The sequence below is a fragment of the Crocodylus siamensis genome, chromosome 5 (assembly GCF_052110815.1).
Source record: "Crocodylus siamensis isolate JL-2025a chromosome 5, ASM5211081v1, whole genome shotgun sequence".
Taxonomy (NCBI): Eukaryota; Metazoa; Chordata; order Crocodylia; family Crocodylidae; genus Crocodylus; species Crocodylus siamensis.
In genome coordinates, this window is record NC_143399.1 from 33,086,581 (window position 1) to 33,107,039 (window position 20,459).

The 20,459-nt window shown below is 43.8% G+C and overlaps 1 protein-coding gene across 4 annotated transcripts in view; it reads right to left on the reverse strand.

Annotated features, from left to right (window-relative positions):
* The window catches only part of BCAR3 (BCAR3 adaptor protein, NSP family member), a 147,490-nt gene that overhangs the window by 5,568 nt on the left and 121,463 nt on the right, over positions 1–20,459 (reverse strand). For all 4 annotated transcript variants that reach the window (XM_090049586.1, XM_090049585.1, XM_090049587.1 and 1 more), the window contains 7 exons: positions 13,788–13,916; positions 12,024–12,466; positions 10,504–10,604; positions 7,819–8,468; positions 3,825–3,940; positions 1,487–1,658; positions 161–272 (listed from right to left, as the gene is read on the reverse strand). In XM_090049586.1, the coding sequence (XP_089905712.1) occupies positions 161–272; positions 1,487–1,658; positions 3,825–3,940; positions 7,819–8,468; positions 10,504–10,604; positions 12,024–12,466; positions 13,788–13,916 (1,723 nt within the window). The remainder of the gene's footprint in view (positions 1–160; positions 273–1,486; positions 1,659–3,824; positions 3,941–7,818; positions 8,469–10,503; positions 10,605–12,023; positions 12,467–13,787; positions 13,917–20,459) is intronic.

A 20,459-nucleotide genomic window follows, 5' to 3' on the forward strand; every position in this document is an offset into this window, starting at 1 on the left:
ACTATATCAAGGTAGAGAGGGAGCAAGTCAAAAGTTCAGAAAAAATGTTATAAAAAAGCTGTCATCTTTCTCCATCTGATTTAATTGGATTTTTTTCTGAACGTAACTGTGGCAGGCCAGTGTCATGTGTGCCTGGCTGCAGTCCAGGTACTGCACTCACCTTTTCCTTCGTGCAAGGCTTTGCTGAATGGTTTCAGCTGCTTTTCATAAGTAATGGCCATGTGGGTGTAGTGGTGCCGCAGTGTTGTCCAGGTTTGTTCCAACCTGGAGATCTGCTCAGACGAAAAAAGGAAGGGTCAAATTCTGATTTCACAACAGTTTATATTTAAAGCAACTCTCTGGCCACTGGCAGGCAACAGAGATTTCACTGTAAAGTATCACAATAGGAAATCCTGTGTTGTTGGAGCCTATGAAAAGTTTATTTTTCAGACCCTGGCAGTCATTAATTCCTTGATGCCATGGAATAAGATGTTCTGGTATTTAAGCAAGATGACTGCATGTTCTTTTGGCAGAAGCAAAACATACTGTTCTGTTCCCTTCATGGTCTTCTAGGACAATGTTCAAATCACCATTGGACCAAACACAGGTGAAGGATTTCTCCTACTCAGAAAACAAAAGCAGCATTCCTGGCACCACACTGAGAAAACCATCCACTCTCCTTAGCTGGTAGTACACTTTAAACTGAGCATTTTGGCAAGAGGGCAAAAAGATGGTTCCCTCATGAGTGATTTAAACTGGATCCCCAGATGAGTTTGACAAGCAGAGGGGGTGAGGGGGATGCATTTTTTATTGTTCTTGGAGAACTGGATTGACAAGTAAGTAATTACTGTACAATGCCCATTTATACACAAAGGAATGCAACTTCCTGTTAGGGAGACCACTTATAAGTTTTTTCTTGCTCCAAAGCTCTTATTCAAGGATCATATACAAAAACTCTCCCCCAGCTGGCCCACATGATTGTATAACTTTGTTCAGATAAATATTCTTAGCTGTATTCAAAATACTTCAATTTCTTTAGGACTTTACAGACTGTTCCCTGATAGAGCTAGTTGCTCAACAGTCCGGTCCCTTGTTATCAAAGTGATCATTTCAAACAACCACTGAAGGATCGCAGAGGAAGATCTATTCAGAAGAGGCAGACCATCTGTAACTGCAAAAACAATTGTTTATCTCATTATTCACTTGTCTTCTAAATAGTATCAAACTGTTTCTTCTGCACCATCACACAGGCACTGCTTTAGAATGGGGCCTTGTTCTAGAAAGCAAGTTTTCAGCTTGTTCTGGCATCAGAACATATTAGTGTTTTGTTGTGATTCAAAGTGCTGTTGAGCTCATAATGACTTGAGTCTTGGCTCTTCTTTCTGTCTGGCTGCGTGGGAATGTGCTTGTCAGTGCCTACCCGTGTTGTCTCAAAGCACTTGTGTGAGGACCTGAAATAGCTGAGCTAAGCAGGAATCACCAAACAGCAAAGGAACGTTTTCTTTACCTGTGGCATTTCCAGCGCTTTCATAATAGCAGAGAATGCATACAAATCCCCCAGAACATCCTTCAGCTCCACGGCTACTTGGATGATCCTGTTCAGCGTTGCAGCTCTCTCTTCTAAGTTTCCTGTGCAGCCCAAAATATCCACAGCTATTCCTATGGCCATGGTGTTATGCCTGGAAGAAAGCAAGCCAGTCACAGATACAGTGACTTATTGATGACTCATAATAATGCTAGGTTAACAATCAAAGAGTAGCAGAGAAAATCAAATCAAAGGCAAAATTAAAAGACCTTGCTGGCCCAAAGGAAGTCTGTGCGACTATTACAGACAAAGCTGCTCTTCCATGGCTCTCAGGGACAGCTGCCTTCTTATATCATATTAACAGGCTGCACTTTTGAGGCTACAAGATAACGAGTCTACTCACACTGCAAAGCCTAAACTTTTGCAGTGCTGCATTTTGGGTCCCCTGAGCGTCTCACTGGATAGTAGGCATGGGGTTTGCTGCACCAGTAGGGCCAACTGTAAAAGGATGTTCTTCCCTCTGCAGTTAGGGAAGCAGTCAGCCAGGGCAGTTAGGCAGACAGTCTCTTGGCAAGTACCTAACATGGCTACCTCTCTACTGCAAAAACAAAACCATCAGTGATCTCAGCATTATCTGGGAAACCCTCGTTTGCCCATTAAAAAGGATGGCAAACAAAGGTGTCATCACAGCCAAATATTACGAACCTTTTCACTCTCTGCAATCTGAGTGTTTACAACACAATTTAAGGTCTCTCTCACCCCAGCATGTGGTGATTTTGCTGCACACAAAATGTTCCATTCAACAGGTGGAGTGTGACCCGGGAGCCATACGAGTTGTCCTAAATGCTTTAAGTTACAATCTCAGTGGAGCCCAAACACCTCTTCAGAGGCAAGCAGGACCTGGCTCCAGAGAGAAATTTGTGTTGTGGTCAGACTGCAGAGCTTCTCTTGAGTCTCCCTCTCTCTCTCCATATCCAAGTCACTTGTTTATTTCTGATAGTGGACCTCAGATTTTGGCTTGTGGCACATTGGGTAATGAAACCAAATCTGACGCTGCAGAAACCTTCTGTATCTGCCTGTGAATGCAGGATTGTGCTCTCTGTTTTCCAGGGCTTCTTGCTTCAGCCTCAGTAGTCTTGCTAACTTACCCTCTGTATTACAAAGTGATCCACTGCTTTTTCTGTATGTTTATAGTGCAAAGTTCCCTTTGTGGCAGGTCTGTAGCTACGTTTGGTCCTCTCTCCGTGTCACTGCCCTTTTTTGTTACGAAAGACAGGATGCCACATGGATGAACTGCCTCAGTCTCATTCCACCTCCTCTCCCCCCACCCCCACACTGCCTTGGTGAATTCCTAAAATCATCCCTTTTAGTCCAAAATTCAGCAAACTGCTGAAGTCTGTGCAGACACAAGGCTAGGAATCAAGGGTGGAGGCAGTAGGAAGATGATGTGGATGAAGTTCCTTTGAGGCCTCTTGCCAAGTTCTTGAAAGGCCTCTTGGATAACTCTCCCCTCTAACAACCCTTCACCCATCTGTGTCCAAAGAGGATCAGAACCCCTGCAGTCCCTCATGAGAGTTGAGGGTGTTGAGCATTTCTGAAGATCAGCCCTCAAACACCCGGCTTTCCCTCTCACCATGGTGTTGCTCAGTGTGGCCCGAGAGCTCCTCTACCCACACAGCTGTGCCAGAACTCAGCAGTAGCGTAACCAGGGAGGGCCAGAGGGGCACCAGCCCTGAGCACTGGCTTACAGGAGGAACCAGTCTGCCAGGACTCTTTCCTGCAGCAGGTGCAGAGCCAAGTAGGTGCAGCCCTATGCCCAGCTGTGCATCTGGAGGGGGATGAAATGAGGCCCCAGCTGGGAGGCTTTGCCAGGACTTTGTGCAGTCCTGTCCCCCAGGGTGGGAGTAAACAGGGCACCGGGAGCAGTCCCAGGAAGCCCATGCCACTGCCTGCACCTCCGCAGCAGCAGCCCAATCTCATGTTGCTAAGAGATGAGCAACAGCAATAGCAGCTGCTGCTCACGTGAGCAGGACCCAGGCAGTAACATTCCCCCCGCTCCCCCCAACCTCCCCATACACTCTCCAGTAGTCAGCACAGATCCCCCTGGCCCCACGCACCGAAAGAGTTTGTTAGGCCTCTGCAACTCAGTGTCCCAATAAGTTATTACTCAATGGATCTCAATTCAGTAGACATTAATTTTGGAAAGTTTTGGGGGACTGCTCTACCCGGAGATATAAAAAAGGCACAGCAACACTCGGGAAAGAATGATGCTCCATCTAAGTGTGGTAGAAGCAAAGTGCAAAGTAATGGGAACACTTACCTTTCAATTAGGTCCAGACGCAGCTGGTGTCCATACGGCAATGTAATGAGTTCCAGACCTGAGCTCACACCCATGATCCTTCTCATCTCTTCTGAGACCTCCAGTATCCTAGCAACCTGCGAAGCATATAAATTTGCACATGTGGATTTGGGAAGCTGACTTATGACAGAGCCATTTATACAGTTACTACCACTTCTGTGTCACCAGACCACTAACACAGAGTCATTTAAAATACCTTAATCAAGCAGAGAGGTGCTAAAAGCCGCACACACAAGGACCTAGAACCTCAAAACTTTTTGCCTGTGCAAATCAATCCTACAAAAATAAATAAGGGGGCTGGCCAAGATGCAAGGACTAAATGCTTCATTCCTTCATGCACAAGAAACATAAGAATGTTGTCGGGCATGTGGTAGGCAGGTGTCACCACAGAGTACACACATTATGTCTAAAAGAGCACGCGCACAAGAACAGACTGGGCGAAGACCTGATCCTTCTTCAACACTGATGAACTTGGGCCTTAGTCAAGACATGCAGGAGATGCTGATTCCAACTCTCTGAGGCAGGAACTAAAAGCAGGCATCTCACACGTTGGGAATGTGTGCTCAGCACTGGGCTACTGAGTCTATTGGGACTATTGAGGGGGCACTGTCACCACTTTCTCCTCCACCTATGTTTGGTGAGAAAGGTTTTGCCAGCTCCAACTCCAGGGGAGGGCTCAGGGCTACAAATCTCTAGCAGACAGAAGCTCCTCCCATATTATGATGTCCAAATCCCAGGAAAGTGTGGAGTTTAGGGACAGCCGTTTATCATAACTAGGAGTTTAGATGTGCTAGTCCCTCAGTACAGTGATTTCATGGATTTCATCTGTAGGTGCTTAACTCCACGTGCTGTGCATAAACATGGGGCTGTGAATTCCATTAGGGATGTAGGGGCCTGAAAGTCCAATGCTGCAAAGTACTGCAGGGCTTATGAATTTAGCCCTAGACTGCTGCAGTGGTGTAACAAGCAGGCTTTGTACCCTGGATAAACCCTATGGGAGACCAGGGGTGGGGGTGCAGAAATCCTACCCAAAACAGCCCCCAGCTGTTGTTGCTGCTGTGCTCTGCCTGCACTGGTTCTTGCTCTTGAAGCAGGAGCAGCCCAGTGTCCATGCACCCCACAGCAATACTGTGGGGCTGCTCTTGCTGCTGGGGCACAGACTGCACAGGGCTGGAGGATAATTCTGGTGCCCCTCCTAAGTCATCACCAATGCCTTTCTCACCCACCCCTAGTTTCACTACTGGATTGTTGTTGGCACTGTTGTTTCAAGTGGCACTTTAATTAATCTGATGTTCATACCGCCTGAATGAGAAACTCCTGGGAGCTTTGCAGTGTTAGCCATGAGCTAGAAGCACCTCTTGCCACAGTTATGATTCGTTTCATGTTCCATGATGTATGTATGCAGCATTTATTCTGATGGGCTAACTGCAGCAACTAAAATGTACTATTCACTGAGAAATGGTTAAGGGAATTCAACACGCACTTTGACAGGCAGATTATAGCCATTTTGGTTAGTACTGAGGTTGTCTTCCGTTCTAAATGCTAAAAAATCAATCTGCAGCAGTGGGAGAAGACAGCTTTGGAGTGTGTAATGTTTTCCTGAGATCCTGATAGTAATACAGGTCCAGTAAGGGCTGTTGGTGTTAGACCCGCTGTGAAGCAGCCAAATGTTTCTTCTGTACAGGGATCCACTATTGAAACTCCTCAGTGGAAGTTTCCCAGGCCATTCTGCCAGCGTGAAAGGGAGGTGGACCCGAGTGGTGAGATGGGCTTAGGGGAGATCAGCCAGTACTACCACTGCAGAAGAAAACCCTGCCGACAGGTGCTCAGCCTGGTTCACCAAGTCCACTGGGACTGGGCAATGGTAGCGAGCACAGCAGCAGTACCAGCAGCAGCCTGCTGTTGGGGGGCAGCCACACTCAGTCTCTCTCCTTTTGGTGTAATATACAGGTTAATCTGTCATTACTCAGTAGCCTCTACATCACTGCCACTCTACCTTAGCATTTTTGTGGCCCACTGTGCTAAAACTCACCATTTGTCAACCTGGCTCCCTACATAAGTCCCAGAGAAAGGGCACTGGAAACATGTTTTTATTTAAAGTCACAGGCTAAGTAAGTCCTTGTCATGTCCCTGGGCAACAAAATATTTCCTTAGAGCTGACCTCTGCTCTCCTAAACCTCATGCTCTGTGACTAGCAGATGAGACAGATCTTGTGGATCTTTGGCAGGCAAGTTTAATTGCAGTCACTGAAGAGAACAGTTTATTTTGAATTATGATGACAAAATGCTAGTCACCCATTACTTTCTCCGGAGGAGCCATCACTGCTCTGTGGATGCTGCTCAGGTGGTGCGTGCCTCTTTAATGGTATTGGAAACCAGACCTTATCTCACTAATAAAGTCCCTAAATGACCTAGATCAACTGATCTGCTGAGTTTATCCACCGAGTCACAATGTGAATGTGCAAATGTGCTGTTATGAAATCACTATGATGCATGATCCCTCCTCTGACTTTCAATAGCTTTTTAAAATTAATTTCCCTCCTGATTATGCTTTCAGAGCAAAACATTCCTAATAGTGAGGCGTGGGGCTGGGAAGGCTTTTCATTCCTTCCACAACAGAGTGAGAGGCTGACTAGTATGATCACTGAATATACATTCTGTTCCAATGACTGTGTAAGAGCTGCAGGATGAGCATTTAAATGAGAGTAATTGAGCTGATGGCAGAAGAAAAAAACACCATTTGAAACCATGTGCAGAGTGCCATTTGAATAGCAGATGATGGAATGAGAACATGAATTGTAATGGGCCAGATCCATAATAAAGGAGTGCTAGATGGCCACGTTCTCTGTCTCCCTCTCTTCGCCCAGTGCTGTTTCATAACATGGACAGGACCCACATCTATTCTTATCAAGCAGCTAAGCATCCATTTAGGTTTTCATGTCCCTTTTGTTTTGAACTATTACTAGAAAAAGAGCTGCTTTGTCCTTGGCTTACTTTCTTCTCTTCCTTTTCCACACTGCTGAGTCTGGAATAGCTGCTCCCAGTGATTTGCCAGTAGAATGAAGCCAGCACTATAAAAATACTCCATGCTTCTGATGCTAATTTCGCAGTACACTAGCGGGTACAAAAGGCATGTTGGAAGGGAGCTGGCTCAGAAGTCTTGGCAGCTGCTTTCCAATACCTCTCCGTTAAGGTCCAAACAGAGGATGAAGATTCAAACAAGGATTCGAAGAACAAGTCACCCTACATTCTGCTCTGCTCTACGCCATGCGCACCATTATGGGATCTGCGTGCCTTCCAGGAAATGGCCAAACAACAATTGTTCCTGGAAGCAACAGTCATGACTGGTTCTCTTTCTTACCATCATGACATTCATTCTTTCAGCCCAAATACTCTTTCTGCCAACCTTAATTTTACTTACAGAAGAAATACTGAGTTGTGAATGGACAACAAATGATGTGTGATCAAATGTCTGAAACAGTGGAAAACTTGGGCTTCAAAACCAGGCCAGCTATGATTTTTGGTTTAGAGATAAACTTTAAATCATTCTAAACCAGGGGTTGGCATTTTTTTGCACCCATAGGCCACAGCTTGTGATTCATCCCTTGACTGAGGGATATAAATCCCTCCCCCCGCAGCTCAAGCCACCTGTGCTTGCTCTCACTACAGATACTTGGACCCTCTGTGAGAGTAAGCACAGACACAACAAAGCAGCAGGAAGGACTGGATATGGCTCACAAGCTGCAGGTTGCCAGCCCCCATCAAAGGGGATAATGTATTCTAGGCTACCTCTTAGTAAGTCCTTAACAACAAATTAATATTTTCAGATTTCCCTTTAATTCTTCCAAATCCCTTAAAAAAACCCAAAAAACCCAAGCTGAAAAACTGCCCAGAGAGATGCAGAAAAATGCTTTTCCCTTTACAATTATTTGGTTTTTAATAAGAAAAAAAATTACCTTGCAGTCCATTCTAAGTATGTGCTGTGCAATAATCTTTGGATCATTGTTGGTGAATAGCTCCTTGACTCTCTTTAACATTGATGTTTCAAGTGGCTTGTTTTCCAGAGGAAGGAGCTTGGATTCAAAATCATTTGGTTTAAAACTAGAGACAGTCTCAAGAACAGGTGCTACATACATGCTGCCCTCCTCAGCCGTCACACTCTGTGCTGCTAATGGATCCATAGACCTCTGTGATGCATCCTCCTCCAGGGTCAGGTAACTGGTCTCAGAGTTCCTGAACGAAAGGGCGCCATTCTCTTTAGCTGTCAGATGTTCCACGTAGCTCTTCTGACATGAAGGCTGTTTTGCTGCTCCACAATCCATGGGAGTGGCAGGGTTTAGCTCACAGTAGTGTGCCTCTGAACTGTGCCAAGCTAAAGGAGACTGTGGTGGCTTCAGCAAAGGCACTTTGCTGGGTTTAGGTGGAGGCTTGGGACAGAGCTGACTGTCTGAGCCTCTAAGTGCTTCTCCTGCTTGAGAGTCTGAGGCAACTCTCTGGACAACTGTGGGGCTCAGAGTAGGCTCACTGCCTGTTCTGAATGGGGAAATAGGGGAATTTGGACATGAACCTGTACCTGTTTCAGGTACCTGAGATGGATGCCTTGAACCTGCAGACAAACAACAGAAACAGAAAATCCAGCACTTTTAATGACAATAAAGCAATCCAAGGCAAAATGCATACAATTCCTGAGGTAGATCTGCTTTGCTGTTACTTACTGGGCAACATGTTTCAGATCATGTCAGTTCTTCATTCTGTGCCACCAACATGTATTTTTAGGGATGTGCTAGGCAGCAAATTCTACTTATTTGCAGATCCTCCCAAAATCCCAAACACACAGAACAGCTGCACTATAATCTCAGTCTGTGGTAACTCTGACAATAACCCAGCTCCCCACAGCATACATGGAGCATACAGTCAGAGCTGGACAATCTCCATGGCTTGGAATAGGAGTTTGTTTGTAATCTGATCTGCTATATAAAAAAGGGAAACTTCTAGCTGCACCACACAAAGACCGTGTGCATCATTTCTAGGAAGACAAGTTAGAGATGAAAGAACAAGTTCCTCAAAGTGGATTTTGGACACATAGCAAGGTATAAAGAAAAATAACGTCAGGGATGTTAATCTTGTATATCCAAAAGATAGCTGGAGAAGCATGTGCCTGTACTGTAAAATTTCCTATAAACTCATCCTGTAGTTCATACACAAACCGCCCACCGATTTCAAACAGAGGACTCAATGCAGGATTGGACTGAAGTCAGAGGTTCCCAAAGGGTGATCCACAGAACACTTGTCATCTGCAGAGAGCTAACTGGGCACATCACACTGGCTTTAATTCTTATTTCCAGCTGCTATACTGCATTAGAGCCAGCTAGACTGTAAGATCTCTAGAGCAGGAATTGACTCCAGTAATATTTCTGGCACCTACAACAATGTGGCCTTGCTCCTGACAGAGCTTTTATGCTTTTGTCACTATCATCATCACCACTTTACAAAGCCACATGAACTACCTACCTAATTTTACATTTCAGGCTACTGCTACTGTAAATTATTTCCTCTAACTAGGATGGTAATCAGCTCAATTATGAATGGAAGGGAAGGCAGTTTGTGCAATCATATTTATGGGTAGAATGGACAGAGAGATGCTCATGACAATTTCTGTTATGATGTGGTTCCCTATGGAGGTGCTGGAGAGCTCCTGTCTTAATAAATCTATTTACAAGGGAAGCAGTGGATTTTATATTTTTCCTCCCATGGATTTACTGCTCAAGAAAAGTTCAAGACTGACCGTCTTGGAAACCATATCAGTATTTGTGCTTTTGGGGACAGTTCCCTTGGTGTGCTGCTTGGGAAAGAAAAGGAAAGCAACTGGCATCTGGGGAAGTGTCCACATGTCTTTTCTCAGTGAGGGCAGAGAAGTGGAACTGATCACATTCTCATTCATGTAACACTGCTGTTGCTCAGTAAAGCTATGGGGAAAGGGAATATAGTTGTGGGGGGTGGGGACACCTACAGCAGTAGCAATAGGGTTGTGATATAGGAAGAGAGACCAGTAAGAAAGGGAGATAAACAGCAGAGCTTTTGGTCATCAAACTTCCTCTCTCCTAATAGTTGGGAGAATACAGAAGAGGGCAAAGGAGTACCGATGCATTAGTTGAAGATGAGTATAGTTTACTTGGGCAACAGTATGAAGCCTGCTAAGATCTCATCAGCTCCACTCCTGCCACTCAGTAAGCCAGGGCCAGAGCAGTGTCAGTGAAACTGATGACACTCTTGCAAGACCTGGAAGGGTAAGAAGATACTGTCAAGGAGGTGCCAATTAGTGCCAAGCACGATAGTCCTTTTTGGGATATGGAAACTTATTCACTAGTGCCAAGCCACCATGCTGACAGATGACCTTGTAAATACAGCCTGGTTCTAGTAGTTGTAATAGCAGATTAAATTAAACTATCAACAATTTATATGAACCACCAAAGAGCTACCGAATAAAAACTGGATTACAGGACTCCTACACTCAGCCCTCTCCCACAGGAGACTGAATTTTCACCTTCTGGAACTTTAATCTATAGCATCTGGCAAAGGAACCGACAACCTGAAAACATGCATCTTCTGCGTAGTTATTAGAAACTTCACTACAAACATACCAATTGGCAGGTAGCTTTCTGACTGGTGAGCCTTCAGTGGGAATCTTTTCTCCTGGACATGGTCCAAACTCGCTGGCTGGCTACCACTTTTTTCTTTGTTTCTAGGATGGGAAAAAAAACCCCAACACAGCCATATGTTAAAGTGTAGCACAATTCTTACCATTTGCAACAGGGCCAAAAACTGGGGGGAGGGGAAGGGGAACAATCTTTCTTTTCCCTTTAAGGGCAGCTTAAAAGCTTAAAGTCTTCTTTATGTTGCAGTAGCACAAAGGGGTTTTTGCACGGGTGAGGCTCTTGCCTACAGTGTTCAGTGTTGAGAGAAATTTCTCGGCACAGAATTTTTTCTGGTAGCTATACACAGGGGCAAGGCCCATTCTTTACCTCACCAAGGCTCTGATCCATCTCCTGCATACTGAAAGACCGTAGTCGATCATAAGCATAGTCTCTATTAGGAAGTCTCAACTCTCAGACTGAGGGCCCATTCTCTAGCAAGAAAGGTCTCACTACTCTGCTCTTCCATTTCTCTTATAGTTCAATCACTAGGCAGTGAATATGCATGCTTTCATTTTATATTTTCCTACATATATACACAAAGAAAATATTCCCTGATACTCCCAGGGAAATCATGTGAAAAATAAAGTTATTTAAAGGCTCTGTGTAAATGGTTTACTCAGTTCACGTGAAGTTTTCACAACAGAATTAAAAGCATCTACAAACTGCATTGTGAGGAATGATTTGCAATTTCTTAATTATACTTATTATGTTTTTTTTTATTTGAGTGTTTTGACTTTTCCACGCAATGCTGGGACAGGATGGTAAGGAGGAATCCAGAGTCAGCTGTGTTACTGAACCTCTGCTTATTCCATCTCACTTTGTCTCATGGCTGGCATTTCCATCACAGCAGTTGAATAAGGAAAAGAGCTTGGCTTGGGAGCTACAGCAAAGTTTTACTTTGCTCCTTCAATGTATTTTACTATTTTCGTTTTTTGTTCCAACACTGCCCTGTGCTAGCAAGGTCTGATTCTGAGATCACTGACTTCTCAGGAGTTCTTTCTGACTTACATCAGTATGAGAGAGAAGAGAATCAGAACTGCAGAGCCCAATGGGGGACTGAATCATACCTGAATCATATTTTTCCAAAAAGATTTTCAAAATCTGAATAATTCACTCATATTCATCAACACATCAGCATATTAATTAAGGCTCAACTTAATTAATGTCAGAAAATTTGAGTGCAGTGTACAAATGCAATGTACAAATGCAGACAGCTACACTAAAACGCATTAGTTACTGCTTGTGTAAGGCCTGGTCCAAATCCCATTGGAATTAACAGGAATCTCTTTGATACTTCAGTGTATTGGGATTAGGCCTTTAAAAATGATTTACTATGAAACTGTGTTGTGCCCTGGTCCCTTCTCCACTAATATTGAGTACAAAACTCCCACTGACATCTGTGGAAGCAAGACAGCCCCTCCCTTGATTTCCCTTATAGGGTAGTGGTAGAAGGAAACAAAAAGTACCTTAAAAGGTTTCCTCTGGTTAAGCTATGCTCCCGGGATTGGACACCGCACACATTGAGGCTCAGTCTTTTTGCGGTCTCTGATTTTCCTTCTGAGATGCTGTATTCTCTTTGTCGGACCGGAGATACTCCATACCGCTCCTCTAGACACCTCAGTGGCACAGTCCGGTTAATAGGCTGAAAAATAATTGCTCCACTCTGCTTTGATATTGGTTTGCGGTTCCCCACGTGATACCTAACTAACCCAGGGATGCTGTCAAAACTTTCAAGTTCAAACTGATATTGAACACGGCAGTAGGCTTCACTGAGTCTCACGACTGTCCTGTTGATTTTGAAATGCTGAGAAATGTTTTTCCACTGACAGGTAAGAACAAAGTTGCCAGGACTGGAGAGAGAGTCCCGAATCAAGAAGTCACCATCTCTCTGAACTAGACTTTCTGCCACCTTAGAGAAAGAAAAGAAAAAGAACATACTCAAAATCACCCTTGACCAGCAATCTCATCAACAAGATCCCTTTATGCAAGGGGTTGGCAACCTGTGGGTCAAATCCTACGCAGGAAGAGACTGACTCCAGCCTAGGAAGGTCCAACCTGACCAGGCAGCTGCACCAAGGTCCAACTTGGCCAAGCAGCCCATTTCCTTCTCACTGCTCCCTCATGCCTGTGCTTACTCTCGCTGCAAAGAAGTCAGTTATTTGGGGGGCAGAAAGTGGGGCAAAAAGTTGCCCTCCCCAGTTCTGTCTCCGTCAAAATTTCAGGGGCCATTACATAATCCTTCACAGCAGGTCTCTGCAAGGAAATTCTAGGACAGGGTTTATGGGCCTAACAGAGCATCCATAATGTTTGTAGGCATCCACCTTTCAGCTTGTCAAAGGAAACGGATCTGCGAAGGGGAATGACATCACCCAGAACACCGGCGGCAGGAAATAACATAGCTTTTCCATCATATACATGCACCAGCTTGGAGGTTATTACTGCAAGTGGCCAGAATTTGCCATTTAGTTATCACAAGTTATTTAAAGTGATACAATCAGCTGCTTTATAAAATAGGTTTGGGTCCATTTTTTAAAAATTCAGTATCTATTTGGGAGGTCAAATGGCCCTGTTTCTTTATGAACTGAGCTGGGCATTTCCATTTGGAAAGGATTAATTCATCTTAAACCACAAAACTGGCTACTCCACCTGCCTTTCACCACTCATGCTGCTACCAGCAGGAAGCATCACAATTCCAACTGTATCTGCTAGATGCATTCCCATTGTGAGCCAGCAGGGGGAAATCATGATGTTTTTGTGTGGAAGAGCCAAAATAATGACTGCTTTATAAACCAACAACTATTCTATTTTGATAGGGCCTAAAATAAAACTACCCTGTTTAATTTCTAACTTGGGAAAAGTTCAAAAGGAACATTTTTCCATGTTGCTTAATCACACTGAGCCAAAACAAAGTTGCTATCAGAACACAGGGGACAGAATACTGCCTTTGTCCACATCACAGAGGTGTACTTGTAACTTGTTTGTTTGTGAAGGTATATGAATTAACAGCTCTGTGACCGGACTATTGCTTTCCTCACTCCTGTTTCATACCAAGGCATGATAAGTAAATACTGTATCAGACATTGCTTAGTTCACGCACTGAAAGGCATTCAGTTTCTCTTGAACTAATGATCTCACAGAGACTCTATATGTAATATTCCCATGTTAGTCTGTCTGTCTGTACATGAAAACCAACAGGCCTGTCTATGAGGGAATCCCCAGGGAGAACGTACCTGCCGAGGAATGCGCCCGTGGTACCAGGCATGGCTTCGCAAGTCTTCACTGCTTAACTGCAGTTCTTCTTCTAGCTCTTTCTTCAGCTTTTCCGGGGTGCTGTCTGTAATCTGCCTCTCCCTAGAGAACTACAATAAAGATATAAAAGAAAAGGTCAACAGTGCCAAGCTTAGTGATAAGCATTATATCTCAGTCAAGTTTTCATCTCATGTGTCATCCACTGCACCAGCCATTGGAAACTGGGCTCTACATTTAGCCAGCTGGCTTGGCTTTGATCTCTAAGCAATATTTGCAAAGGCTGTGTCAGAGGAAAGGTGTGTAATGATTACACTTTGCATAGAGTGCATCATAAATATCCCATCTGTGCACCAATATAATGCAACTGCTGAGTCACTTGGCCACTGCATCTTCTCCATAAGAATCCAATGTGTGGCAAGCACAGTACAATCGGGTTGCCCCATCCCTAGTAAGAATATTCTGAACATAGCAGGACTTATACCAACTGGATGGGGGTACTGATTCGGTAGCTCTGCTGCATGTGAAATGTGTATCTTGTTAAAGTTCTTTCCCTCCTTAAAAAACCGTCATTACAAGAGGAAATTCAGACTAATTGAATTCAATGTTTTCTGGTGATTCTCCTCCTCCTTTACTGAAAACAAGCAAAATTTCTGTACACCTCCATGACGCACATGGGAATCCTAGAACCCCATAATACATATGGGATCTACTGAGGAATCCACTTGTATTGAGTAGTGAGCATATTGATCCTCATAGCCCTCTGCTCCCAGAAGAATCTGCCTTTCTTGGACCATTTCTATCAAAGATTCCTTGGTCCCTCTCAGGAATGAGACTTTGGTGATTCACTAAAGGCACCTACACATGTGCAGCAAGGCGGCTCCAACGCTCTGTAATTACAGTTCATCAAAGCAGACTTGATTAATTGCTGAAGCGTGGTAACTACTGCGCTCCAGCAGACTCCAGCTTCACATGTATCAGCATCCCTGCACTGAAAAATGGTGGTAGAGGCACTTTAACTAAAGCTTGTTCAATGAGCTTTAGTTAAAGTGCCCCGCCATCATTTTTCAGCATGGGGACACTGGCACACATGACACTCTGGAAGCTTTAATTAGAGTGGCTCTTGCAGCTGCTCTTATTAAAGGTCCTCCTCTCCCCCACTCCCACAGCACATGTATAAACACCCTAAAGGTCTGGTCCTCCTCCAGAGAAGCATAAACAATACTGCTGTACAATTTTTCAAACCACTGAATAAAGAGAAATTCTTTGGACAATTAAACAGTCTCCCAGAGTCCTGTGATTCAAACTCTGCATTTAATGGTGCTGAAACGCTCACAGAAACTTTTCAGTTTCCAAAGTGGATTGGCTATTTGTGTCAGTCAAAGTGTTGCTGCATTAATCATGGAGATATGTGAACAGATGATGTTACTTCTAAACAAAAAGAGCGAGTGACACAGAATGCAGGTCAACCACAGTTTTTTTCTTATTGGTCATATAGTTTGCAGTTATCTGATTACGATCCAAAGCTTCCAGACTGATCTTTCTAGCTGCACTGATGCGGATGCTCCAGTTCATGCAAGTGTTTAAAGAGAGTGGACTACACTGCTGTGCACCTACTGTTCACAAACTTTCTATGAACACTCCCCTCTAAAGAGTTTTCTCCTTCAAAGATATCCCCACAGCCTATACCTGCAAGAGTGCTCCTTTCAGCAGTACTCTGGGCAGTCCAGACTACTCCAGTTAAAGCAGACTGCTAGAAAGCATAGTGTTGATGGAACAATGCCAGAAGAAATGGGTGTTCCGCTTGCCAAGACCATCTGAACATGCTAAAAGTTCAGATGAATTATAAGATTAATTTTCTTCTTGCCTCTTCCTATGGAACAGTGATGCCTTATTAGACAGTAACAGTTTGGTGAGTTACTTTGTACAGCAATGTGGAGATTACAATGAGCCTCAGTTTTGTTTCTCTAGAGTCTAGGCCATGTTATCGTGTTGTTTGCACATGTAAGTACAGGTTAACATAGATAATCATGTTGTGCAACGAAGAGAAAACCCTCCCCTTCCTCCTGCAGCCAGGATGCGGTTCTGCTTCTGAAGGGATTAGGCAGGGTCTCTGGCTTGTTCAGGGCATGTAGCCTCTACAGGGCAAGAAGACTAGCTTCCTGCATGCCAAGATACAAACAGCATTGATGTCAGAGGCCACCATAACTTGGAAGCAGAAGTGCCATGGTAATGCCCCCTGCTGCTGAAGGGCAGCAGCCTTCTCAATCAGCTCCAAAGTCGCTTTGCAGCCTGTGGAGGGTGGGGATTCCTTGGCCTCTCATTCCCCACAAAGTCTCTTCTCAGTGAAGCTATCACTATGTAAGATGAGGGCTGTCTAACTTTTAAGCAGACAGAAGCCACATGCCCCCTGGGCTGCACCAGCGAGGGCCTCATAGTATGGACTAGTGTAAGCCACAGGCCCCTCAGGCCACAGACTGTGTGGGCACTCAAGCCTCACTCTTAGTTCCCTTGCTGCACTGTGCAGGGGCCCCAGGATACAGTCAGCACTGTGCCCACGCTGCATCATCCCTGGGGTGGGAGCACAAAGTGGAAAGGAGGGGGAGCCTGGCACCCCCCAACTGCTGCTGCAGCAAAGGGGGGAGAAACAGCTGGGTGGGAGCCTGGCAGCCACAAATTAACACTTTGGGAGTCCCATGTGCCCCCCTCCCCACTTGCTATCTGGGCAGCCCTGTAATGGAAAACAATTTGGCAAAATACCTCAGCATCCATAACGACACATAGAACTAGAAGTATTTAAAGTTATTAAGCATAATAATGCCAGAAACAGACACAGCCTCTGCACAGGAGTAAATTTCATCCACATGAATAACACTGAAAAATAACTTGTATCTTTAAAGCTGAGTAATTTACTACAGCTGTTTCGTCAGGATACAGGTACATAACACAACAAAGGAACTGAGCATTCCCTCCAGTGGGCAGCTGGATTACTCATTAGCTCTGGAGAGAAAGTAATGAGCAGGGATCCTGGTTTTCCCTGATAAAAAATTGCAAATTGTCTGATAAAACCCTCCAAATCTGTGATTAAAATAAAAGGCCCCTCCACAGCCTCCCCAACCCTGCTGGTGCCCCTCACTCCCTCCACAGCCCTCTGCCCCGCAATCCCCCTGGAACTCTGCAGAGGGCTTGTCACAAAACTGCAAAATCTGCAGGCTTCTCCAGTAAAATGAGAAATCTGTGTTTGCCTCCAGTAAAAGGTAAAATCCATGGTTTACTCCATTTTTCTGTGGGAAACAGGATCCCTGGTAATGAAACACATCTTGTACTCATCAATTTCCTTCCAGCAACCTTATTAGAAAAACATTTTGGGAATCCAACCCAGCTAAATTGTTAACATGCACGATTACCTAAATTTTAAAAATCCATTCCACCAGCATTAACCATGCACTCTGCAGAGGTCAGATTGGAAGCCAACATGTCAGTAACTGCCTGCCATTCTGTATCTAGTGGGGAACTCCAGTAGCTGGCATGGTTCCCAAGGTATTCCCAGAAACACTTCCTACACACCTACTAACTGTAAATGAAACTGCCTAACCAGCTTTCTGTTGGCTCAAACTACTAAACTGTGCCTAATTTTATATCCAACGAATAGTGAGAGAAAGAGGATGTGAAAGATAAAGTTTGTTCATAACTACAGTGGCTAATGTAGTTCTGTTATCAAATCTAAAACCCAAGGGCCCATGCCCTGCAAAAACGTACGTATTCGCTTAACTTTATACCCTTCAGGTAATCTGGGGCTCATCTACATACCAAGGTAAAGTGAGAGTTTGCTAGTTACTCAATGCTAACTCCTTACACAGAAATTCCTAGTACAAAATAAGTGTGAGGTATTTTACACCCATATTCAAATGTCACATGAAGGCACTCAGAGTCTGAGCATTAGAAGCATCTGAAAAGGGAGTGAGTGCACAAATTCACATTGGAACTTACTGTGCACTTACATCCCTGCGTAGACATCCCCACCTAGAGCAGCAGAATTTGTCCTCTTTGTATGTCTTGTACAGAGACAAAAACTTTGTTGCCACTTGATGCCATGTTAGACATTTTGGGTGCCTATACACATACAGAGAGGCTGCTCTAACACACTGTAACTATAAAGTGTTGGAGCAGACTCAATTAATCGAGTTTGGTGGAACATGGTAATTACTGTGCTCCACTGAGCAGACTCCAGAGTCATGTATATCACATGCAACTAAAGTTCAACCAGCTTTAGTTAAATCACCCCCACCACTATTTTTCAACTTGGGGATGCTGGTCTGCATGATGCTCCGGGGTGCTTTACATACAGTGGCTCTTGAAGCTGCTCTAATAAAAGTGTCCCCCCCCGCCCACCCACACACACCTCCTGGAGCATGTCTATAAATGTCCTTAAGTAAAAGATGTGATAGGATCTGATGTGCAAACCACACAATCATGCCTCCTACAAATACATGCATAGCAGGAGCCATGATTGTAGGATCCAGCATCAGATCCAATCACACCTTACTGCTGGTGAAGGGGGAGCCCTGGATTGCATCATGGGCTCCCACTGCACTGGCAAACAGCAAGCTTCCATGGCTGTGAGTCCTGCAGCTAATGAGACTCACAGCTGTGGGATACTGCCTCCCAGGAGCAGCAGCATATAGTGCACCCCTGTGGCTCAGAGCCCTAACCATCAGCTGACATGGCTCCCAGTCACAGGGGCATAGCTTCCTCACTTCACATGCATATTAAAGCTGGATAGAAACTGGCTATAAAGTCATTACACATTTTCCAGCTCTAACTTCATAGCTGTATGGACCTTTTTATGGCATGATAGTTACTTTGCACATGTAGCTGGTCTAAATTAATCATGCAGTTAGCCCCAAGCAATTAATAGTAATTGACAATAAGGAAACGGAAAACAGTATTACTTTAGTTCTGTATTTGCAGGGAGATGGAGTAATGGGTAGTTAAGTCATTTGTCTACATCCAGCTTTTATGGTCTTCTTACTTCAGCCTGTATTGTGACATGACTCTCTCTAGTACAGAAATAAGAAATATGAAGATCACATTTCTTAGGGTCTCCAAGGAGGAATAACTCTTTCATAAACTTCAAGGAGAACCAGTGTGAGCAGATCCCTGTGCCCACACAGAGGTGCTTTGACTTCATACTCCCACAAGCGTCTCAATGGAATCTCCTTGCAGAACTGAGCCATATTTTGTTAATCTGTCACTCCTTTAATTGTCTCTTGATATACTAATTTTCCTTTTTAAAAACAAGGATCATACTGTATCAAGAGCTCTCTTGTCTTGCACTGTTAGCTTATTTTTATTTATTTAGTTAGTTAGTTTCATTTAAGTCCCTCAGTAGGGAATTCTGCCTACAAAACTCAATGGAAACAATATCCTACATCTTTAAAAACAGGAAAAAAGTCCCATTTTTCATATCAGCATTACCATTATTTTATAATTTTCTGAATTAAACTTGTAGCATTTACTAAAATTCATGATGAATTTCCATTTAAGAGATATTAAAGCTAGGTGTATATATACCTGCCATTAATTTAACAGGCTTATTTTGATACTGTGTAAGATTGTAAGTGAAGATACACTTCATAGGCAAATAGTGGCTATGTGGCATGCTGAAAACTGGAAAAATACTACCAATGTCCAAGAGATTCCACTCAAGTTTTCTTGTTTAGGGTAAATTAACTGAGAGGTGTTTGTATTTTCACTTTATAGTGTACCCATGAAATCTGAAAAGTTCCTGTCCTGAGAAGTTTCCACTAAAACCTACCATCCATACATCCAAGTGAAAAGGATTATTTATTATTTATGCAGGTGGGATTCTGCAGAAAAGGACAATCAGGCCCTCCTCCTAATTCTCCACACTGAATTAATCGCATTAGGGAATTATAAACTGTGCCAATTATTTTGTAGCTATTTTGTTTACCAACTAGATATCTCCACTGGTAGACTAGCTGCATCATCTGCTGTTCTCCTCAGTATAAATCTGTTGTAAAATAAGCCTAGTCAATGGAGCAACGTAAGTGGACAAGCAGGCACACCGATTCTTATGTACATGCCTTCCCCCCTTCCCCCAAAAGCTCAAACTGGAAGAAGATAAGCTAAATGCAAATCTAATATGAAATCAACATGCCAAATTGAATTTCCGTGAATTTCAGAGATGGGAACAATATAATAAGCAGAGGATAGACAGAAGAAAACTGAATTATCCTGGTTTGCCCGAAAAATAGGCAAGTAATAATAACATAAACCACCCCCAACTTCACAGAAATTAAGGTGAGAAATGATTCTCTCTTTCAGATACATGCTGGAAGCTGTCCAAGATGTTTACCACACAACATCTCCAACTTTATTTCTGGTTACTCAGGGGATTCACTGTCATCTTCCTCTATATCCCCTTGATAAAGTATTATTTACTCCAAGGACATCTAAGGACTGTTACAGTTGTTTCAGCAGGTCTCATATTTCCTGATAAAGGAAACTCTGAAACTGATGAGATTTTCATCAAACCATTCACTAACATCTTCTAGTCATACAAGTCCCTTAGGTCCTTCATCCTCATGATAGGATTTCAATTATTTCCTGCCGTTGTGTGCACAGTTCAGCTA